General features: G+C 38.6%; 1 protein-coding gene across 1 annotated transcript; it reads right to left on the reverse strand.

Annotated features, from left to right (window-relative positions):
- Positions 1–318: 318 nt before the first annotated feature.
- Positions 319–12,447, reverse strand: LOC131932063 (procathepsin L). Its single transcript, XM_059288931.1, has 8 exons — positions 12,320–12,447; positions 11,487–11,592; positions 8,841–8,993; positions 6,308–6,431; positions 5,636–5,736; positions 4,852–5,004; positions 1,406–1,524; positions 319–569 (listed from the first exon to the last, which is right to left on the reverse strand). The coding sequence occupies exons 1-8, from the start codon at positions 12,445–12,447 to the stop codon at positions 470–472; spliced, it is 984 nt and encodes a 327-aa protein (XP_059144914.1). The 3' UTR covers positions 319–469.
- Between the last annotated feature and the right edge of the window lie 9,186 nt (positions 12,448–21,633).

A 21,633-nucleotide genomic window follows, 5' to 3' on the forward strand; every position in this document is an offset into this window, starting at 1 on the left:
AGGACACCAACAACTTATTCAGTTTTGATAATCCACTTGGCATAGTGTGAAAACGTGTTTTATTTTAAAACTCAATAAGTCACTTTTTTTTTTTTTTTTTTTTTTTTTTTTTTTTTTTTTTTTTTTTGAGCGTGAGTGTGAATCTCTAAGCACAAACAAGAAATCTCGACGTAATGCATGAAAGCAATTTCAAATATATTTAATGTCATGAGCTTATATTTCAGAAAAAGTGTTTGTTAACTGTTTATAAACAGATACTTTTTTAATGTCTAAGTACGTTTTTGCTTTCTGAAGTGTATAAAAAAAACATAATAAATGTTTGTTTTAATAATCACATTTTATTATAGTATTTATATCTTCTACTACATAGATATCTGGTTTCATTTTCATAGTGAAATTATTGAGTTATTTCCCTTATAATGTGTGGAATAATCTATTTGGTCATGCCTATTTAATTGAGTTCTCTCCCCTAGACTGTAGGATAACTTGCTGAGGTAGCGATGCCGCAGTTGTTTTTCCTGTTCCTGGACATCATGATGTAACCTTTGTCACCCCATGATGTGCCCCAACTGAAAAAAAAGAGACTATAACAAATAACCTGTACAAAAAGAAACTATTCGACAGATTTTTATAAGAATTCAGTTTAGCATTTTATACTGATGAAAATTTTTTCAGTCTCTTCACATTTTTTTCTCGCTTTTTCTTTACTAGCCTATAGTTTTTATCCATATATTCTCTCCCCTGTTCTACACTAGTTATTTCTCTTGTTTTCTCTGTACTACACAGTTTTCTCTTCTCAATTGTCTCTTTATGAGTTAGAAATTTTGCCCTTATTTTCCCTTCACTAGACAGTTGTCTGTGTTTGCCCTTATTTTCCTCACCTGTTCTTTACTAGCCAGTAGTCTTTACACATTTCATGTTAATATTACCTTTGCCCTTTGCCCTTATTTGTCTCACCTGTTCTTCACTAGCCAGTAGTTTTTACACATCTTGTGTTAACATGACCTTTGCCCTTTGCCCTTATTTGTCTCACCTGTTCTTCACTAGCCAGTAGTCTTTACACAATTCGTGTTAACACGACCTTTGCCCTTTGTCCTTATTTGTCTCACCTGTTCTTTACTAGCCACTAGTCTTTACACATTTCTTGAAAACATGACCTTTGCCCTTTGCCCTTTTTTGTCTTAACTGTTTTTTACTAGCTAGTAGTCTTTACACATTTCGTGTTAACATGCCCTTTGCCCTTTTTTTCTCACCTGTTCTTCACTAGCCAGTAGTCTTTACACATTTCGTGTTAACACGACCTTTGCCCTTTGCCTTTATTTTCCGCACCTGTTCTTCACTAGCCAGTAGTCTTTACACATTTCGTGTTAACATGACCTTTGCCCTTTGCCCTTATTTTTCTCACCTGTTCTTCACTAGCCAGTAGTCTTTGCCCTTATCGCTGCCGTAGCCTACAGCCAACACACCATGATCAAGGGCTGTCTCGCTACACAGGTAGCTGTGGTACACCCCACCTTTGTACAGCTGCAAGGTATTAACGTGGCAAGGTATAATCTAGGTAACAAGGTAGCATTGTCTAGGTAACAAGGTAGCATTGTCTAGGTAACTAGTTATACTCTTGGTAATAAGGTAGCGTAGTCTAGGTAAAAAGGTAGCACAGTGTAGGTTACATGGTATAATGTAGGTATCAAGGTAGCATAATCTATGTGGCTAGGTAGCATAATTTCGGTAGTGATGTAGCATAATATAGATAGCATAGTGATAATAAGTAGCATGATAGCACAATCAAGGTCAGAGTTTCTTTCAGGCATCTCTTTTGAAAATAATATATATATATATATATATATATATATATATATATATATATATATATATATATATATATATATATATATATATATATATATGTATATATATATATATATATATATATATATATATATATATATATATATATATATATATATATATATATATATATATTTATATTTATATAGATTTTTTTATATATATATAGCGTACCCGTCCCCCGCGCGTTGCCGCGGGGACAGAAGAAAGTTTGACGAAATGTATTAGAAGGATTTCACCAAAGCGTTACCAATTATAATTATATATTCTTAGACGCGTGTCCGTCTTTTCTAAAAGTGAGTTATTTAAATATAAACAATGCCTGCGCTTAAATCATAAATATCGGGACACGGGTTTACCTACACTACCGCATGAAAACATTGACCACTCACCGAAATAATGTTAGAGCACACTTCGGTGACCGCCCATGTGTCAGAGACACACAGGGGCGCTCTCAGGGCCCCCACCCCCCGATTAGACTACCGCATAGTCGCGGCGTATGACCCCTGGCTCCTTAAAAGTAACTGGCGCCATCGTGCCAAATAGCATCCTGTTAATAATGATGCAAATTTCGTTATTCGCTAAAGTGACACAAATGAACAGGATTTTTTTTCTTTAACACGTAAAAAAAGTATTTGACGTGTTTTAAACATCAGTGTGACTGATGCGATAAGCTAGCGTTACTAATGGTCTATTATTAGATGCTTGATCTCAATTTCTGACTGGCTTGTCTAATAGTAGAAGCGTATTGCATCATTCGCAAAGTGACGAAACTCTACAGTAGGCTCCTCATATTCAAAAAGTTATTTTTTCATCTTTCGCAACGTGACGAAACTGTACAGAATGATTTCATCGCGTTACAAAGTTATTTTTAGAAGCCTGTTGTAGTTTTACCGCTGAATATAGTAGTACCCCTTACTCGCTATGCAGGACGCTCGATTAACGGATGCTAAGTGCCAACATAGTCGCTCTAAAACTCTGGGTGCCAAACCGTGTATTGACGAAAGTTGTACCCTATATGGCGCCGCCCATAAGAAACTTTAGTTTTCTTTTTCGCAGAAATATTCTCGGGAGTATTCTCATCTACTCCCTAAAGTTACATGGCACTCGGATGAACCGCATCCGAGTTTTATTTTGTATATACCGTGTATAGAGAGAAAAAAATCGCTCCCCCCCCGGAGGGCGCCGCCCTTGCAATATTAAACAATTATTTTTTTTGCAGAACCCACTATTGAGTGATCTAATCATCTCCCCAAAGTTTCATGGTACACGGATGAACGGTGTGAAACCGAAATAGACTTTTATTTTTATAAACCGTATATAGAGAAAAAATCGCAGCCTCCCGTTGCGCTGCCCTTGCAAAATTTAAAAAGGATTTTTTTTTACAGAACCCTTCCCTGAATTGTTCTAATCAACTCCCCCAAAGTCTCATGGCTATCGGATAACGGTGTCACACCAAAATCGACTTTTATTTTTATATACCGTATATAGAGAAAAATCGCACCCTCCCGTGGCGCCGCCCTTGCGAAATTAAAAATGATTTTTTACAGAACACTTCCCTAGAGTGTAATAATGAACTCCCCAAAGTCTCATGACTATCGGAAGAACGGAGTCACTTCAATTCACTTTTATTATTTTTATATACCGTATATAGAGAAAAAACGCACCCTTCCGTGGCGCCGCCCTTGAGAAATTAAAAATTATTTTTTTCATAACCCTTTTCTAGAGTTTTATAATGAACTCCCCAAAGTTACATGCCTATCGGATGAACGATGCCAAACCAAAATCGACTTTTATTTTTATATACCGTATATAAAAAAAAACAAATCGTGCCCTGTCGAGGCGCCACCCCTGCGAATTTGAAATATTTTTTTCGCAGAAACCTCCCCAGGAATATTCTCAACAACTTCCAAAAGTTTCATGGCTATCGGATGAACGGTGTCACTGCAATTCACTTTTATTATTTTTATACACCGTATATAGAGAAAAATCGCACCCTCCCGTGGCGCCGCCCTTGCGAAATTAAAAATGTTTTTTTTACAGAACCCTTCCCTAGAGTGGTATAATGAACTCCCTAAAGTTTCATGCCTATCGGATGAACGGTGTCACTATAATTCACTTTTATTATTTTTATACACCGTATATAGAGAAAAATCGGACCCTCCCGTGGCGCTGCCCTTGCGAAATTAAAAATGATTTTTTTACAGAACCCTTCCCTAGAGTGGTATAATGAACTCCCCAAAGTCTCATGGCTATCGGATGAACAGTGTGAAATCAAAATAGACTTTTATTTTTATATACCGTTAAGAGAGAAAAACAAATCGCGCCCTGTTGGGGCGCCACCCCTGCGAATTTGAAATTTTTTTTTCGCAGAAACCCCCCCCCCCCCCCCATAATATTCTCAACAACTTCCCAAAGTTTCACGGCGATGTGATAAGAGGTGTGGTAATGCATAAAAGACACACACACACAGACACACACACATACATTGCTTTATATATATATATATATATATATATATATATATCTATATATATATATATATATATATATATATATATATATATATATATATATATATATATATATGTTTTTACCAGTGTACCACTTTTCATGGAAACGAAAACTTAAGTGCGTTCCTAAGTTTCGATTCACCCCCCCTACTTAGAGGAAAATGTCCGGGAAAAACAACTATCTTAGCTTAATCAACCTTGTTGGATACATAATCAGGCATATTATAGGCTAGAGCTTGACATTGAAAGGTAGACAATCTAATCATTTATAGGCAGCCACGTAATATCTAGTTTAATTAATACATAATTACCACCCTTTTATTCTCTTGATAAAAAAAGTCTCGAGTTCAAACCCTCTGGCAGAAAAGGCTCGATCCCTCCCTACACTAAAAAATTAAGAACGAAGGAGAAGAAGATTCTTTTGATAGAATCTTGCATAGGGGAGCTAACCAAATAAATATTTCTCTCGACGCAGTTCACCACGAGTTACCTGGAAGCTCTCGTGGCTGGCGTCTATGGCGACTGAGATGGGGCCCACGTTGGCCACGGCGTCTTGCAGGGCGCCCTCGTCCTTGGACTTGACGTCAACGAACCCGCTGTCTGTGGCACCGACGTTGGCAGACTGGAACCGGCAGGTGTCGTCCTAGGGGAGGTCAAGGCCGAGAGCAAGGTTAAGGTCAAGGTCACTGGTTTTAAAAAGTTTGTCAGACTACACTTTAAATTTAAAATATAGTCAATACCAAGGTCAACAAGGTCTACAAATACCTTGTCCACACCATGTTTCTAAACATACCTGGGTCAACACAATGTTTCTAAAAATACCTTGGTCAACACCATGTTTCTAACTAGGTCAATACCATGATCCTAAATTGAACCTACATATTTTTAAATTCCATTTCATTGACATCTTACCTTAAGGAAAAACAACTAACTGTGCCCAAATTTGAAGAAAAAAAGTTAACTGTACCTAACTTTGAAGAAAAATAACTCTACCGATCTTTAAAGAAAATTAACTGTACCTAACTTTGAAGAAAAAAAAACTGTATCTTTAAAGAAAATTAACGGTTCTTAATTTTGAAGAAAAATTACGATACCCATCTTTGAAGAAAAATAATGGTTCTTAACTGTGAAGAAAAATAACGTTACCTATCTTTGAAAAAAATTAACGGTACCTAACTTTGAAGAAAAAATAACCTGTACTTAGATTTGAGACAAAACTACTGCGTCTAACTGAAGAAAATTAACTGTACGTGATACTATCTAAAACTACTCACAATGGCTTCATATGGGTATGAGGTCTCTGTGTCGATGCCATTGTTGACCTTGATGTAGGTGAAGGCCTGGTCCATCCAGCCGCCATTGCAGCCCTGGTTACCTGGACAACAACAGAGTGGTAAATAATGCCAGAGGTTTGAGGAAGTAGAGTGGGGAAAATTGTTTAATAAATCCAGAGTTTTGACAAAATGTCTGCTAATACTAGAGATTTTTTAAAAACATTTATTGCGACACAAGGTTTGCTAATGATAGAGATTTAAAAACATATGACGACCAAATATTTTCCAAAGGCTAGAGAAGATGTTATACTGATCCGGAGAGTGTTCAATGTTCAAAAGTATAGACACTTTTTGTGTTGAGGTATGTGAGAGTTAATTAAGACTTTCCATGTACATATATATATATATATATATATATATATATATATATATATATATATATATATATATATATATATATATAATATGTTTCTAATTTAATTTTTATTTATTTATATATGGAGCATATATTCTATTGGGATTATGGATAAGGAAAAGTGTTGCTTTATAACATTTAATAATTTGGATTATAAAAGCAACATAAGTTCACTTTGGTCAAAAGCTGTGACTCTACGTTAAACAACTGTCTTTTTTGGTGGCCAGTGGGGGGGGGGGGTTCCAGCCCCGACTCACCTTGCTTCTGGGAGCAGTCGACCAGGTTCTGCTCCGACAGTGACGTCAGGTTCCCGGTTTTCTTGAAGTGCTGGCCCTCCAGGGAGCCGGTGGTGGAGAAGGCCCAGCATGAGCCGCACTGGCCCTGAAAGTTAGGCAGACAAGATGGGTTACCTGACACGTCGACTACTGCCATCAGAAACCAGTAGCAGACAAGATGGGTTACCTGACACGTCGACTACTGCCATCAGAAACCAGTAGCAGACAAGATGGGTTACCTGACACGTCGACTACTGCCATCAGAAACCAGTAGCAGACAAGATGGGTTACCTGACACGTCGACTACTGGCCACTAAGTAACCATTAGTAAACTCGAGATAAACAGACACGTCAGCAACTACTAACAGAATGTATTAGCAGACACACGATGAAGTAACAGACATACCAGCAACTACTAACAGAAGATAATAGCAGACACGAGATTAAATAACAGACACATCAGCAACTACCAACAGAAGATAGCAGGATAGAATATCTGCAAGTATCAATAGTTAATAGTACTGATCTCGGTATATAAAAGACGTGTGATCAGCTATGTGTCTAGCAACATTTACTGACCTAAACCTAGATTGGGTACTCATTAGAGCTGGGTAGACTCAGGGGCGATTAAAGACGCATTTACTAGCTTATTTTTTGTAAGATACATTTTAGATCTAGGGCTTTAGGTCAAGCTATGTTTGGGCATCAACGTTGGTATGATCGGGAACAAATACGTGGAATTGTTTTAGGCATCAAATAATAGCATTTATATGTAATAGATATATGCGGTAGAGCTGATTATAAAAATTATCTAAAACAAAAATGTGTGCAACTGTTAGTCAGAATTCGTCACACGAAAATTTAACCTGTAGAAAATTATTTGTTGTTTTTTTTTTACTTCCTTTACCTCTAATACCTCACCTGTACGAGACCTCATTGTTTTTAATTAGACGAACTGGACTCGTCTGACACACATTGCACACTGGTTCTTGACTTCATTGACGTCTAACACACATTACACACGTACCTGGTTTTAGAACGTCATTGACGTCCAACACACATTGTACACGTACCTGGTTCTTGACGTCATTGACGTCTAACACACATTACACACGTACCTGGTTCTTGACGTCATTGACGTCCAACAGACAGTGCACACGTACCTGGTTCTTGACTATCGTCCGACACACATTACACACGTACCTGGTTCTTGACGTCATTGACGTCCGACACACATTACACACGTATATGGTTCTTGACTATCGTCCGACACACATTACACACGTACCTGGTTCTTGACTATTGTCCGACACACATTACACACGTACCTGGTTCTTGACGTCATTGACGTCCGACACACATTACAATCGTACCTGGTTCTTGACTATCGTCCGACACACAGTACACACGGACCTGGTTCTTGACGTCATTGACGTCAAACACATTGTATACGTACCTGGTTGTTGACTAACGTCCGACACACATTACACACGTACATGGTTCTTGACGTCATTGACGTCCGACACACATTACACACGTATATGGTTCTGGACTATCGTCCGACACAAATTACACACGTACCTGGTTCTTGACTATCGTCCGACACACAGTACACACGTACATGGTTCTTGACGTCATTGACGTCCGACACACAGTACACACGTACCTGGTTCTTGACTATCGTCCGACACACATTACACACGTACCTGGTTCTTGACGTCATTGACGTCTAACACACATTACACACGTACCTGGTTCTTGACGTCATTGACGTCCAACAGACAGTGCACACGTACCTGGTTCTGGACTATCGTCCGACACAAATTACACACGTACCTGGTTCTTGACTATCGTCCGACACACATTACACACGTACCTGGTTCTTGACGTCATTGACGTCCCACACACATTGCACACGTACCTGGTTCTTGCCGTCAGTAACGTCATACACACATTGCACACGTACCTGGTTCTTGCCGTCAGTAACGTCACACACACATTGCACACATACCTGGATCTTGACGTACACACGTACTTGGTTCTTGACGTCATTGACGTCGTCCCACACACATTGCACACGTACCTGGTTCTTGCCGTCAGTAACGTCACACACACATTGCACACATACCTGGATCTTGACGTACACACGTACTTGGTTCTTGAAGTCATTGACGTCCCACACACATTGCACACGTACCTGGTTCTTGCCGTCAGTAACGTCATACACACATTGCACACGTACCTGGTTCTTGCCGTCAGTAACGTCACACACACATTGCACACATACCTGGATCTTGACGTACACACGTACCTGGTTCTTGACGTCATTGACGTCCCACACACATTGCACACGTACCTGGTTCTTGCCGTCAGTAACGTCATACACACATTGCTCACGTACCTGGTTCTTGCCGTCAGTAACGTCACACACACATTGCACACATACCTGGATCTTGACGTACACACGTACTTGGTTCTTGACGTCATTGACGTCCCACACACATTGCACACGTACCTGGTTCTTGACGTCCGTGACGTAACCCTTGGTCCTCCAGTCCACCTCGGCAGGCAGGTCCTGCAGGTTGCCTGCCACGTGCACCAGGTTGCTGTAGGTTGTCCTCTCGGCGAACCTGTAGCCGTTCATCGTCCTGACGAACTCTTCATTGCTCTAGAGGTTTGAAAAATTAAAAGTTAAGGTTATCTTCTCGTGATGGTAAATGGGGTAGGTGAAGTTGAGTTTATATGTTTCTTGAAAACAAAAATATGAAGTGATATTGTGTGGTCAGCACTATGTCCAGCCAGCTTTACTTTTCCTAACGTTAGTTAGGTACCCATCGGCAGTAGCGTAGCAAGGGGGGGGGGGGACGACGACATATGTCCCCGGGCGCCGAACTTAGGGGGCGCCAAAATGGGTTGGAAAAATAAATTGAAAGGTTGAGGGGGGTGCAAATTGAAGGTTTGAGGGGGGGGGGGTTGCAAATCGAATTCTTGAGGGGGTGGTGCAAATCGAAAATTTGAGGGGGTGTGGAAATCGAAATCTTGAGGGGGGGGGGGTTGCAAATCGATAGTTTGATGGAGGGTGGGGTGTGCAAATCGAAAAGTTTGTTCCCGGGCGCCAGGAAGGGTCGCTACTCCTCTGCCCATCGGAGCTGGGTGGACTCAGGTACGAAAATGTAACATTGTTTTTACTTTTTGTTTTAGAGAGTAAAGCTATGATTGAAAGGGCATACATTCTTTGTGAGTGAGCTTCAAGATCTACAACTTTGCCAAATTTCAGTTCAATTGGAAGATGGGGCGTGGGTTAAATTAAAAATCAAATATTTGCGGAGTTACAGACACACACAAACACACACACAGAGGGAGACAGACACACAGTAGCCTAAACAAAAATATTGGAATACAATTTTCCCTAAAGGATATTGTTTGAATGATTTAAGTATTTCTTATCATCATTCGACATTCTGTTGACATAGAATTCATACAACTTTTCTTAAGGTAACAGTTTTTTTATTTATTTTTTTTTTTGGACATGTTGCCATCCACCAAATAGCGAGACTCAACTGCCCGGGATTCGAACTCGGAGCACTTGTCATTAAAGACCATGAGCACTCCCACTCGACCACTGCGGCCCCAATTTTGACAGTTCTTTTTGTTTTTTTTAAATTTGTGAGCTTTTTTTAAGACGTTGAAATGTATTATTTTTTTTTTGGTTCTGTTTTTCAATAAGCAGCTACGTGATTTAATTTTTTTTTTCATATTAAAACAGAACTAAAAATTCTGTTATTCAACTCCCTTGCACTCCCCTTCACACACACACACACCCTCAACCACACACACCCTGAACCACACACACCCTCCACACACACCCTCCACACACACCCTCAACCACACACACCCTCCACACACACACCCTCAACCACACCCACACTCAACCACACACCCTCAACCACACACACCCTCCACACACACCCCCTCAACCACACACACCCCAAACCACACACCCTAAACTACACACACCCTCAACCTCACACACCCTCAACCACACACACCCTCAACCACACCCACCCTCAACCACACACCCTCAACCACACACACCCTCCACACACACACCCTCAACCACACCCACCCTCAACCACACACCCCCTCAACCACACACACCCCCAACCACACACCCTAAACCACACACACCCTCAATCACACACACACCCTCAACCTCACACACCCTCAACCACACACACCCTCAACCACACACCCTCAACCACACACACCCTCAACTACACACACCCTCAACCTCGCACACCCTCAACCACACACACCCTCAACCACACACACCCTCAACCACACACACCCTCAACACACAACCTCAACCACACAAACCCTCCACACACACACCCTCAACCACACACACCCTCATCCACACACACCCTCAACCACACACACCCTCAACCACACAAACCCTCCACACACACTCCCTCAACCACACACACCCTCAACCACACACACCCTCAACCACACACACCCTCAACCACACACACCCTCAACCACACACACCCTCAACACACACCCTCAACCACACACACCCTCATCCACACACACCCTCAACCACACACACACCCTCAACCACACAAACCCTCCACACACACACCCTCAGTCACACACACCCTCAACCACACACACCCTCAACCACACACACCCTCAACCACACACACCCTCAACCACACACACCCTCAACACACACCCTCAACCACACACACCCTCATCCACACACACCCTCAACCACACACACACCCTCAACCACACAAACCCTCCACACACACACCCTCAGTCACACACACCCTCAACCACACACACCCTCAACCACACACACCCTCATCAAACACCCTCAACCACACCCACCCTCAACCTCACCCACCCTCATCCACACACACCCTCAACCACACCCACCCTCAACCACACACACCCTCAACCACACACACACCCTCCATACACACACCCTCAACCACACCCACCCTCAACCACACACCCTCAACCACACACACCCCCAACCACACACCCTCAACCACACCCACCCTCAACCACACACATCCTCAACCACACACACCCTCAACCACACCAACCCTCCACACACACACCCTCAACCACACACACCCCCGTGACCTACCATATCAGCGTACTCGTTTTCCCCGAGGAAGTAGCTGAAGTCCCCTCTCTCGTAAGCGTCGTTGTGCGCTTTGATAAAGAACATATTGGTTTCCCAGATTTGGCGTCTGTAATTTAAAAAAAAAAGCCAAAATAGTTTTAATACGCACCAAAATATTTTAATACATAATAATATGTCTTATTGGTTATTGTGCCTGCAAAATTGATCCAAAATAGATGATTGACTATATAGTTAGTTATTTCTTGTATGTGTTTGTGTAAATATATCAAATATGAACATACATCGTGATATTCAGAAATGATGAAGTAAATGGTGAGACTGACTCAAAAACCTTTTTACACAAATTTCAACTTCTACAAGATTAATAGAACTTACAGAAAAATACACACAGTTACTTCCACTCCAGCTGATCCTATTATATACTAATTGGTTCTACCCCCCCCCCCCCTTAATGAACGTTTATACAAAAAAATGCTTCGTTTCAATACCACAAAACTGATTTTATTCCATCTAATACCTACGCAGGCTCTATGTCCCATAAGAAATGAAAATAAAAATTATGATAGATACATGCGCAACACTATCTCAGAGGCATAGCGACCCTTCCCGGCGCCCGGGGACAAACTTTCAATTAGGCGCCACAACCTTTCAATTTTCAATTTGCACCCACCCCTTAAACTTTCAATTTGCACTCCCCTCCTCCCCTCCCTCAAAATTTCAATTTATTTTTCAAACCCATTTTGGCGCCCCCTAAGGACGGCGCCCGGGGACATAGTACCCCCCCCTCGCCACGCCTCTGCACTATCTACGGTTTCTGTCGGTTGAAGGCCTACCTCATGAGCTCCTCCCTGGCGTTTTGATACACCTTCCTGTAAGTGGTTTTGAACCTGGACCATTCAGCATCGAGTTGGGTGCAAGACACCAAGGCCACCAGGCCTAATGACAGCACAAGTTTCAACATCTGAGGGGAATATTTGATTAGTTAATTAGTTAATTAGCTTGATGGAGCGGCGTGGTTGGGTGGTAGAGCGCACTAATACTAAGCCGAGGTATAGAGTTCGATTTGGGTTCGATTCTGCAGGTCATTCGTGAGTTCAATGAACTTTTTTGAGTATCTGGTGATTCACGTTTGTAAAAGTATAAGCAGCTGGACATACATATAATGTGTTTGCCTAGGTTACAAAAAACAGATAAACTCTACTTCATCTTACTTATGGACAGTTAGATTCTGAAATTATTTTTCTTCAACTACGATCATCACAAATAAAAAAAAAACACGTTAAAGTAGTTTATAAATGCACTACATATTTTAAAAAAACTTTTTTTTTTCAAACTTAGTCTATTTAAAGCAACAATACATTATTTACTAGTTTTAGTTTTTTACGTTTTTGGATATGTTTTAGCTGCTAAAGCTAAATGTGATACGAGTTTGTCGAAAAAAATATTAATGTTTGAAATTATACATATTTTAACAAAAACCTCTACAAAAGAAAATTCTAATAAAGGTGGGGAAAAATCACTGCAAAAAAAAGTTCTAATAATGATAGGAAAAAAAGCATTACCGCTGTGAAAATAGTGAGCTACTCCTAAGCACAAGAAAAAAATAAGGCAGATAGATAAACATTTTATATAACGTTTGTAAATCTCGTGTGTGTACCTGGCACGCGAGAAGATACTTGACTTGCCAGATAGGATAGTAGAGCTAAATGTCAAGTCAGATTTTACCTCGTTTACGTTACTCAACATTCTATTTTATTTAATTTTTAGTGTTGGAAGGGATCCCCTCCAACACAATTATCCATTGCATGTCAACTGGTTATGCACCATTGACTCTGATTTCAGCCTGCTTTTCTTTTTGGATTTGCTTCCATAGTAGTTGATGTTGTCTCTTCTAGAACAGTGGCTGTCTCCATCAAACGAGCCTCATCTGCCTAAGGATTCGAACTCAAGACTTTTCGGTTTAGCAACCATGAGCTTTTACCAACTCGACCACGGCGACCTGTTGGAAACTGGTATTGCTTGTTGTGTGAATGCCGCATTGTTTTGTATGTGAATGATACGTTGTATTGATATATTGTTAGTATCCTAAAAAAAATTAAAGACAATTAATTAGTGCAGATACTAACACTATCCGTGTTATTACTCGTTTCTTAAACCTCACTGCAGCTACCATTTTCATTAATTGCAATCTAGGGGCATTAGCAACTTGTTTGTTTTTGTTCCGTGTGACGGTACCTCACTACTTTGTGTTTGTGATAACTATATCTATAATTCAACACAGCATGTTTTCGACCCTGCTTGTGCTAAGGTATGCTAATTTTTGTCGTCTTAATTAGCTGCGAAGCTCGAATGTTTGATCAATTTTTTCAACATTATCATTTCTTGTTAGCTATGTACTCGTATTGATTTTTAAAAATGTTATTAGCTACTTTATTTAAATTTGAATAATCGATGCTTTATTTACATTATGTTTTTAAAACTCGATTTTATTTTTTATAAAATTCAAAGTTTTCGAGTTTCAATAAATTTCGATGAAACGATGTTTTAACTCATTTACAATTTGGCACGAATTGCTGTAACCTTCTTATCTTTGATATCTGTAATTAGGACGACCACCTGTAGACTCTCATTGCACAGGACTTTGATTTTTTTTAACATTTTTTTTTAATTTCGATAAGAAAACTTAAAAGTAGTGCTGATGACAAAATTGACCACATAGAGATGTGTATCAAAATTGTTCTCTGCGCATATACTAACGTCTGAACATGTTTCTAGCAATACCTTACACAACCCAAACAATATCTAAACGGCTGTTAAAAGTCCTTATGTTAAATTTAAAAATAAAAATAAAAAGCAACGAAAAATCTGATAGGCTATCCGTCGTAATTAATTTTTCTGCACCTAACAAAGGGAACGAATCCATCAAACAGAAGCGCCTTACCTATAGGACTGGTAATAATGTCAACAACCAGTTCTACAGCTCGATAAAACTTGCATGAGCCATAGAACTGTTTATTGACCTACTTACCACCCTATAGTAAAGTGGATGATTTAACAATATGCTATCACCTGATATGTACGTGGAGTGAATATTAAAATATCGTTGAGAAAACGGAATTTCGTGGACAATTCTAAGTTTTGTGTTCGGGTTCCTTCCTTATAACTGACATCTCTAAACAGTAACTGACTCGAACTGGCCCTATTTTAATTCATATTAAAAGTTCTCAGAAACAGATGAACTCTACTTCATTGTCCTTATAGAATAATACATTCGAAAAATCTCTTTAACCGTTATCTTTAACTCGAAAACCGATCTGACTCACGTGTAGAATATTAAAAAATTTTAAGCATTCGTTAAAGAAAATAATTTTTTTTTAAAAATCCGTAGGTTTTATTATTGAAATTTGAAATTATAATTTGTTTAACTTTCGACATACTTTTTCACAGATGATTTTTTTCAGCTTGGGTGTTTCAAATATTTACAAAACAGGGAAAATATATGGAACGAGTGAAATACTAATCAATTCAATGACACTTGTAGATTGTTGCAAATTTTTCTATACTTTATGAAATACTTTTGGGTCTGTGTGTGTGTATGTATATACAATCGTCCATTCATTATTCACATACATTCTTTCAAGTATATCCTCCTATATACAAACACAATACACACATACACACATTCACATATTTTAATTATTTTTTCTAAAATGAAAATAGAAAAACAATCTTCTGAATTTATTTTATTTAAACTCCACAATGTCATAAATTCCATATACAGCATCACTATAGCAAGATACAATCTTTTTTTTTTTTACAATTGAATTGAAAGGGACGTTACTCGAAAAAAAATCTTGATAAAAACATTAACACGAGAACACGAATGTTGTTTTGAATATAGGCCCTACGTCTTACAAGCTGGGAGAATGGGTTTAAAGGGAGTTCACTGGTGTTTAACATTCTCCACAAAACTTAGGGTTAATCTATCTAGCTCCCAGATTGTATTTGTTCACTTTGACTGTGTCAATATTAGACAGCTTCTTCCAAGCATCTCCTCAGCCCCCCCCCCCGAAAAAAATCTACCGCCCCCCCCCCCCCTCCCCCGAACAATATGAAATTTATATAATTTTATATAGAAAATATATACTTTTAACAGTGTCCGCCCCCCCCCCCGAAGAAAGTCTACCGCCCTCCCTAAAATTTCAAGTGCCCCCCCCCCCCCCCAGGAGAAAAAAGTCTGGAAGAAACACTGATATTAGCTGGAGAGACAACCCATTTATCCTGAGTACCTGACACTAAACAGATCTCGGTGTATGTATAGCAAGGAACAAAAGAAGAGTTTCTAGCAGACATCTCTTAGGGAGAGGGGACTGAGTTCATACCCCTCCCCCCAGCCCCCCTCCACCCCTCACCCTCTACACCCCGAACGAAATAGAATTGATACATGAAATATATACTTTTACCACCAGTGTTCCGCCCCCGCCCCCTATGCAGAAAATTTGGTCTGCTCCCCCTCCCTGAAAATTTCAAGTGACCCCCTCCATCTCCCACGGAGAAAACATTCTGAAAGAAACACTGAACACAAACAACCGACAGGGTGGGTGTTTTGTAGCAGCGGACAGTGTACATGAAAATATCGAGCTCAAGTTCATAAGACAACTTTGAGTCGCCTCAGCCCTAATGAGTACCCAACGCATGTTGGGAAAAGTAAATGTTACTGAGCATTTAGGTGACAACACCTTTTTCTCAAATGTTAATGCACACAAAACGGTTGTACTCTTTCTCCACTATACAGCGCCACGTAGGAAAAAGGCAATTTACTTTTTACTATGAACTATCATTTAAAAAACTGAGTTTACTTAAAAAATATCACACTGTGTTTACACGTAGAAATGGACTTTATAAAGGGATTCTTCGGCGTGGCCTTAAGGCAGAGCACTAGACTGGCAAGACTGCTAACCCGAAATCTCGAGTTCAAATCCGAGTCAGTAGAACTTCATTGAGTCGATCCAGCTCTGATGGGTACATAACTCGCGTTAGGGAAAGTAAAGGCGGCTGGGCATAGCGTTGACCACACTTTACCTTTATATGCCGAGGTCACAGAAACAGATGAACTCTACTTCATCTATCCCATGTGTCCTGAGCACGAAGATGAGAATGGATTCGTGTTTAACTAGAAATATGCTAAATAAATTGTATCATGCTACAATACATAGTAATTCTTTTGGTAATGAAATTTTAAAAATAGTTTTGTCTTTGAAATATTTTTTGGAAAAAAAAAACAACACGTGTTACACATATCGCATTTCAAACTTTTGACAAATGCTACGTTATATACATTTATGACAAGTTTTATTTTCTGTCAAGTCAAGGCAGTATTTACCAATGACAAAAAAACAAAAGTAACAACAGTGATACACCTTTTGGTGTTATTCTGAAATATAAACACACACACAATTTATCATAAAACACATTTTGGCACAAGTCATACGTCATTAAAAATGTATAAATAACATTTTTAGAGATGATAAAAAACAAGTTTAGAAGTTCAGGTACAATGGTAAAATGTATATTTGTATGCGTTCGTTTATATATTATTATGTAATAAACACTCAAACGAACACACACATATATATAAAGTATATATATATATATATATATATATATATATATATATATATATATACTAAATCTAAGTGATGCCCTGTGTCAAAAACAAAAGTGAGAGACACTCTACATACAAACCAGTGAGAATAAAATACTTAAAAAAAACTTTTTAAAAAACCACGTTTTTCTTGTGGACTAAAAAGTAGAAAATAACTATTTACATACATTTGATGACAAAAAACGTGGGTACGTTCACCATCAAATTTCCCGACCCATTTGCCCGACCCACGTTTTTTGTCATCAAATGTATGTAAATAGTTATTTTCTACTTTTTAGTCCACATGAAAAACGTGTTTTTTAAAAAAGTTTTTTATATAGTTTATTTTCTACTTTATCTAATGACTTGATTAAGTATGAATTGACTAAGTGTTTATAAATACACGGACTAAAAAAATCTTGAGCGACCAGGATTCGAACCTGGGTTGTCGCGGCCACAACGCGAAGTACTAACCACTATACGATCACGGCCAGCGCGCTCACATCGATTGGGGCCGAAGTAACTGTGTCAATAAGCCTCCAGTCTTGTCGGTATCTTTAGAAATCATGTCCTCAATTTTATGGTCCTTTGGGCGTAATTAAATTAAGCTAATTACGGTCTCTAATTGCTAGTTTTTATGATTGCATCTGAAATTGTTAGGCGAAAGAAGCCTGCATGCCAAATTTCAGAACTATAGAACAATCAGAAGTGGGCTAATTTTCGATGTCAATTTTAACAACAAACACACTAACGCGAAGCTGAGTTAATAATAAAATACTTAAAAAAAACTTTTTAAAAAACCACGTTTTTCTTGTGGACTAAAAAGTAGAAAATAACTATTTACATACATTTGATGACAAAAAACGTGGGTACGTTCACCATCAAATTTCCCGACCCATCTGCCCGACCCACGTTTTTTGTCATCAAATGTATGTAAATAGTTATTTTCTACTTTTTAGTCCACAAGAAAAACGTGGTTTTTTAAAAAGTTTTTTTTAAGTATTTTATTTTCTCCTTTTTAGTCCGTTGCTACACATGAAAAACGTGGTTTTTAAAAAAGTTTTTTATATAGTTTATTTTCTACTTTATCTAATGACTTGATTAAGTATGAATTGACTAAGTGTTTATAAATACACGGACTAAAAAAATCTTGAGCGACCAGGATTCGAACCTGGGTTGTCGCGGCCACAACGCGAAGTACTAACCACTATACGATCACGGCCAGCGCGCTCACATCGATTGGGGCCGAAGTAACTGTGTCTATAAGCCTCCAGTCTTGTCGGTATCTTTAGAAATCATGTCCTCAATTTTATGGTCCTTGGGGCGTAATTAAATTAAGCTAATTACCGTCTCTAATTGCTAGTTTTTATGATTGCATCTGAAATTGTTAGGCGAAAGTAGCCTACATGCCAAATTTCAGATCTATTGAGCAATCAGAAGTGGGTTAATTTTCGATGTCAATTTTAACAACAAACACACGCGAAGCTGAGTTAATAAAAACGTGTTAAAAACGTGTTAAAATGTTATCATGACGCATTTTATAATGAGGAGAGGTCAAGACAGGTAAGGGGAGAGAAATACAGCAAAACTTTCAGGGCAGCCTGCTTGTAAAATGTACATCAGGGGTCTCCAAACTACGGCCCGCGAGGCCATTTCATCCGGACGATCTTTTTGTCCTCTGAATAAATGTTGTTAGAGGTGACTTAGCAACTTTGCACACAAAATTCAAAACAATTTGAAAATGTAGCTTTGGGTGCAAATACCATTGCCCGCCGTGTTGCAGACATTGGTGAAAACATCATGACTCAAATAGCGAAATATGTGAGCAAGCTTCGCCATTTTTCAATTGCAATGGATGAGTCGCTGGACAGTTGTTCCAACTCAACTTCTTGTGTTCATTAGAGTGGGTATAGAAATTGGCCTCTGCTACAGACATAACTAGTCATTTAAATTTTCTGAACCTAAATCGGCAAGAGAGGGAAATCTACTTTCTTATCCACACACCCACTTAAAGGCCTTCAGATTCAAACTTGTCATGTTTTTGGAACAAGTACAGGCTAACAACTTGACGCACTTTCAGCAGTGCAAGTTCTTTATGGCTGAAGCAACCAATGAATTTTCCACGTCATTTACATATGATCATCAAAGACTTCCAGCTGCAGTTTCAGTAGGTTCTCTGACTTGGATTCAAAGGCAGAAGAAGTGAGACTGCTTCAAAGCCCATTCGAAGCAAATGTGGCCAGTTGCAAAGATGAACTGCAGCTGGAGGTCATTGAATTGCAAGAAAATGACTTCCTTAGAGACACGTTCAAAGAAGGGCAGATGGGTTTTTATAAGTTTTTGCACAAGGAAGACTTTCCTAATATTATTAAAAGTTCTGCATCAAAGTACCTTTCAAATTTTGTGAAGAATATTTGAAGAACAATTTGAGAGCAAACTTGGACCCCGAGTGTGTTATCGACACCCGAAAGCGTTTCTTCCAGACTTTTTTCAACGTGGGGGTGGGGTGGGGTGGGGGCGGGGTAGGGGGTGGACACTTGAAATTTGTAAATATTTCTATATAAATTATATTTCGTAGGGGGGGGGGGGCGGTAGACGTTCTTCGGGAGGGGTGGCGCCCCCTCCACGAGGAGATGCCTTAAAGCAATTCTGGCCCCCGAACTGTGAACAGTTAATGCGGCCCTCGGACTGAAAGTTTGGAGACCCCTGATGTACATGATAGATTATTTATTTCATTTATTCCTTAGCCTTAAATGGCTATTCCCGAATAATTAAAAATGTCACAAATCAAATTAAACTGAAGCGTCATGTTAAACATTGCGTGTGGAATGTATATTTGCTTTTAGTTTTTACATGTCATTTATAGATTTGTATTAAATTATGAAAAAAAATATTTAGTTCTTACAATCGATAAATCCAATTTATAAGAAACGTTTTTTTTAATTTTTGATAGCAATATGATACAATATAGATTTAAAAGATAATTAAAACTGAAAGATATAAATAAATAGAACAATAATCTTTTAAATTGAGTTACTTCCCCTTAATAAAAAATGAAATTAAAATGTGTTAAGAATCAGACCGAAACACAACGTAGTTCGTATTTTAAAATCACACAGACAATATTTTCAAAGAAGCTTGGTCTTGAGAATATAGAAAAACATAAAACTGTATGTAAATACGTAACCGATATACATTATCTAACATAAAGGATTGTCTTTAAATGAATTGGCACCTCTGTTAAGCAGGACACATCTCTTCAAAAAACACAACTTTGAAGCAGTATTAAAGCAAAAGACAAAAAACATAAAATATAGACTAGTTACTTTGTTAGTCAGCATGGACGTAAACATATTTTTAAGTTAAATTTTATACAGAGTAGAGAAGTTTATAAGTTGAAATGAAACCAGCAATATTGAATTGATCTCCCATTAAAAATAGTATTTAAAAGACCAAACACCGCCCAGGGCTTCTAGACCTTAAAGGTCGGATGAGGGGGAGGGGGGAGAGAGAGGGGGGTGGTCGATGGAAAAGTTTACATATTTTTCACTTGTTAAAATGCAAAAAATAAAATAAAAAGAAAGAAATTTTGTTGATATTTTTTTTCTGCTAAAACTCTTTTTTTTTTTATAAATGAGTTATTTTTTCAGTATTGTATTCAGCTTTATTTTCATGTAAAAATGTATTCATTTTATTTCTAAACAGCATTTGCGATGTAAAAAAAAATACAACATCGTTCATTTAAAATGTCATTTAAATTTACCAGCCAAATCTAGTGTATTGTGTTGTATTATATTTTTTTTTAAGGAAGTGACATAAGGTGTAATAAATCAGCTAAGCAACACGCAAAAAAAAAACTTTTAGTAGAACGCGCACCGTTATAAGGTGTATATATAATTCAGACTAAACATCCGTATAAAAGATTTAGAGTGAAACTCGTCTTATCCTCCCAGCGATAATAGTGTAGACACGCCTCTTTTTGAGATTTGATAATATTGGCTTGAGAGTATATGCGTTTGTGTGTATGTGTATGTATGTGTTAGTGTGTGCATGTGTGTGAGTCTGTGAGTGTGTGAGTGTGTGCGAGTGTATATGTGTATGTGTATGTTTATGAGTGTATGAGTGTATGAGTATGTGTGTATGTATGTATGTGTGAGTGTGTGTATGTGAATGAATGTGTGTGAGTGTGTGCGTGTATTTACGTGTATGAGTGAATGTGTGTGTGTGTGTGTGTGTATGTGAGTGTGTACGTGTATGAGTGTCTGTGTGTGTACATCGATGGAGTAGTTAACCTTATAAAGCCGCGTGTGGTAGCCACGAACTGGAGTTCAAAGGTCGTGAGCTTGGCCCCCTAATCAAGACCAGAAGAATAGCGAGGGTGTTGTGGTTAGTGTAGGTAATGGCTGATGATGTTGCTGAATTCTTCTCTAGTTATATGTATAGCTGATTATATATTTCGAGTTTTGTCTTAATGTATGACAGCAATTCTTCTTCTTTCTTCTT

The sequence above is a fragment of the Physella acuta genome, unplaced genomic scaffold (genome assembly GCF_028476545.2).
Source record: "Physella acuta isolate Inbredline_101_S28 unplaced genomic scaffold, ASM2847654v3 ptg002080l, whole genome shotgun sequence".
In the NCBI taxonomy this organism is placed as follows: Eukaryota; Metazoa; Mollusca; class Gastropoda; family Physidae; genus Physella; species Physella acuta.

What these genes read in the sequence shown, in the direction of transcription:
- LOC131932063 (XM_059288931.1), bottom strand. Translation starts at nt 12,447, where the DNA reads ATGTTGAAACTTGTGCTGTCATTAGGCCTGGTGGCCTTGGTGTCTTGC. An exon ending in GCCAGGGAGGAGCTCATGAG is followed by an intron (nt 11,593 to 12,319) that starts GTAGGCCTTCAA and finishes TTTAAATTACAG; the next exon opens with ACGCCAAATCTGGGAAACCA. An exon ending in TACTGGCTAGTGAAGAACAG is followed by an intron (nt 570 to 1,405) that starts GTGAGAAAAATA and finishes CTTTTTTTTCAG; the next exon opens with TTGGGGCACATCATGGGGTG.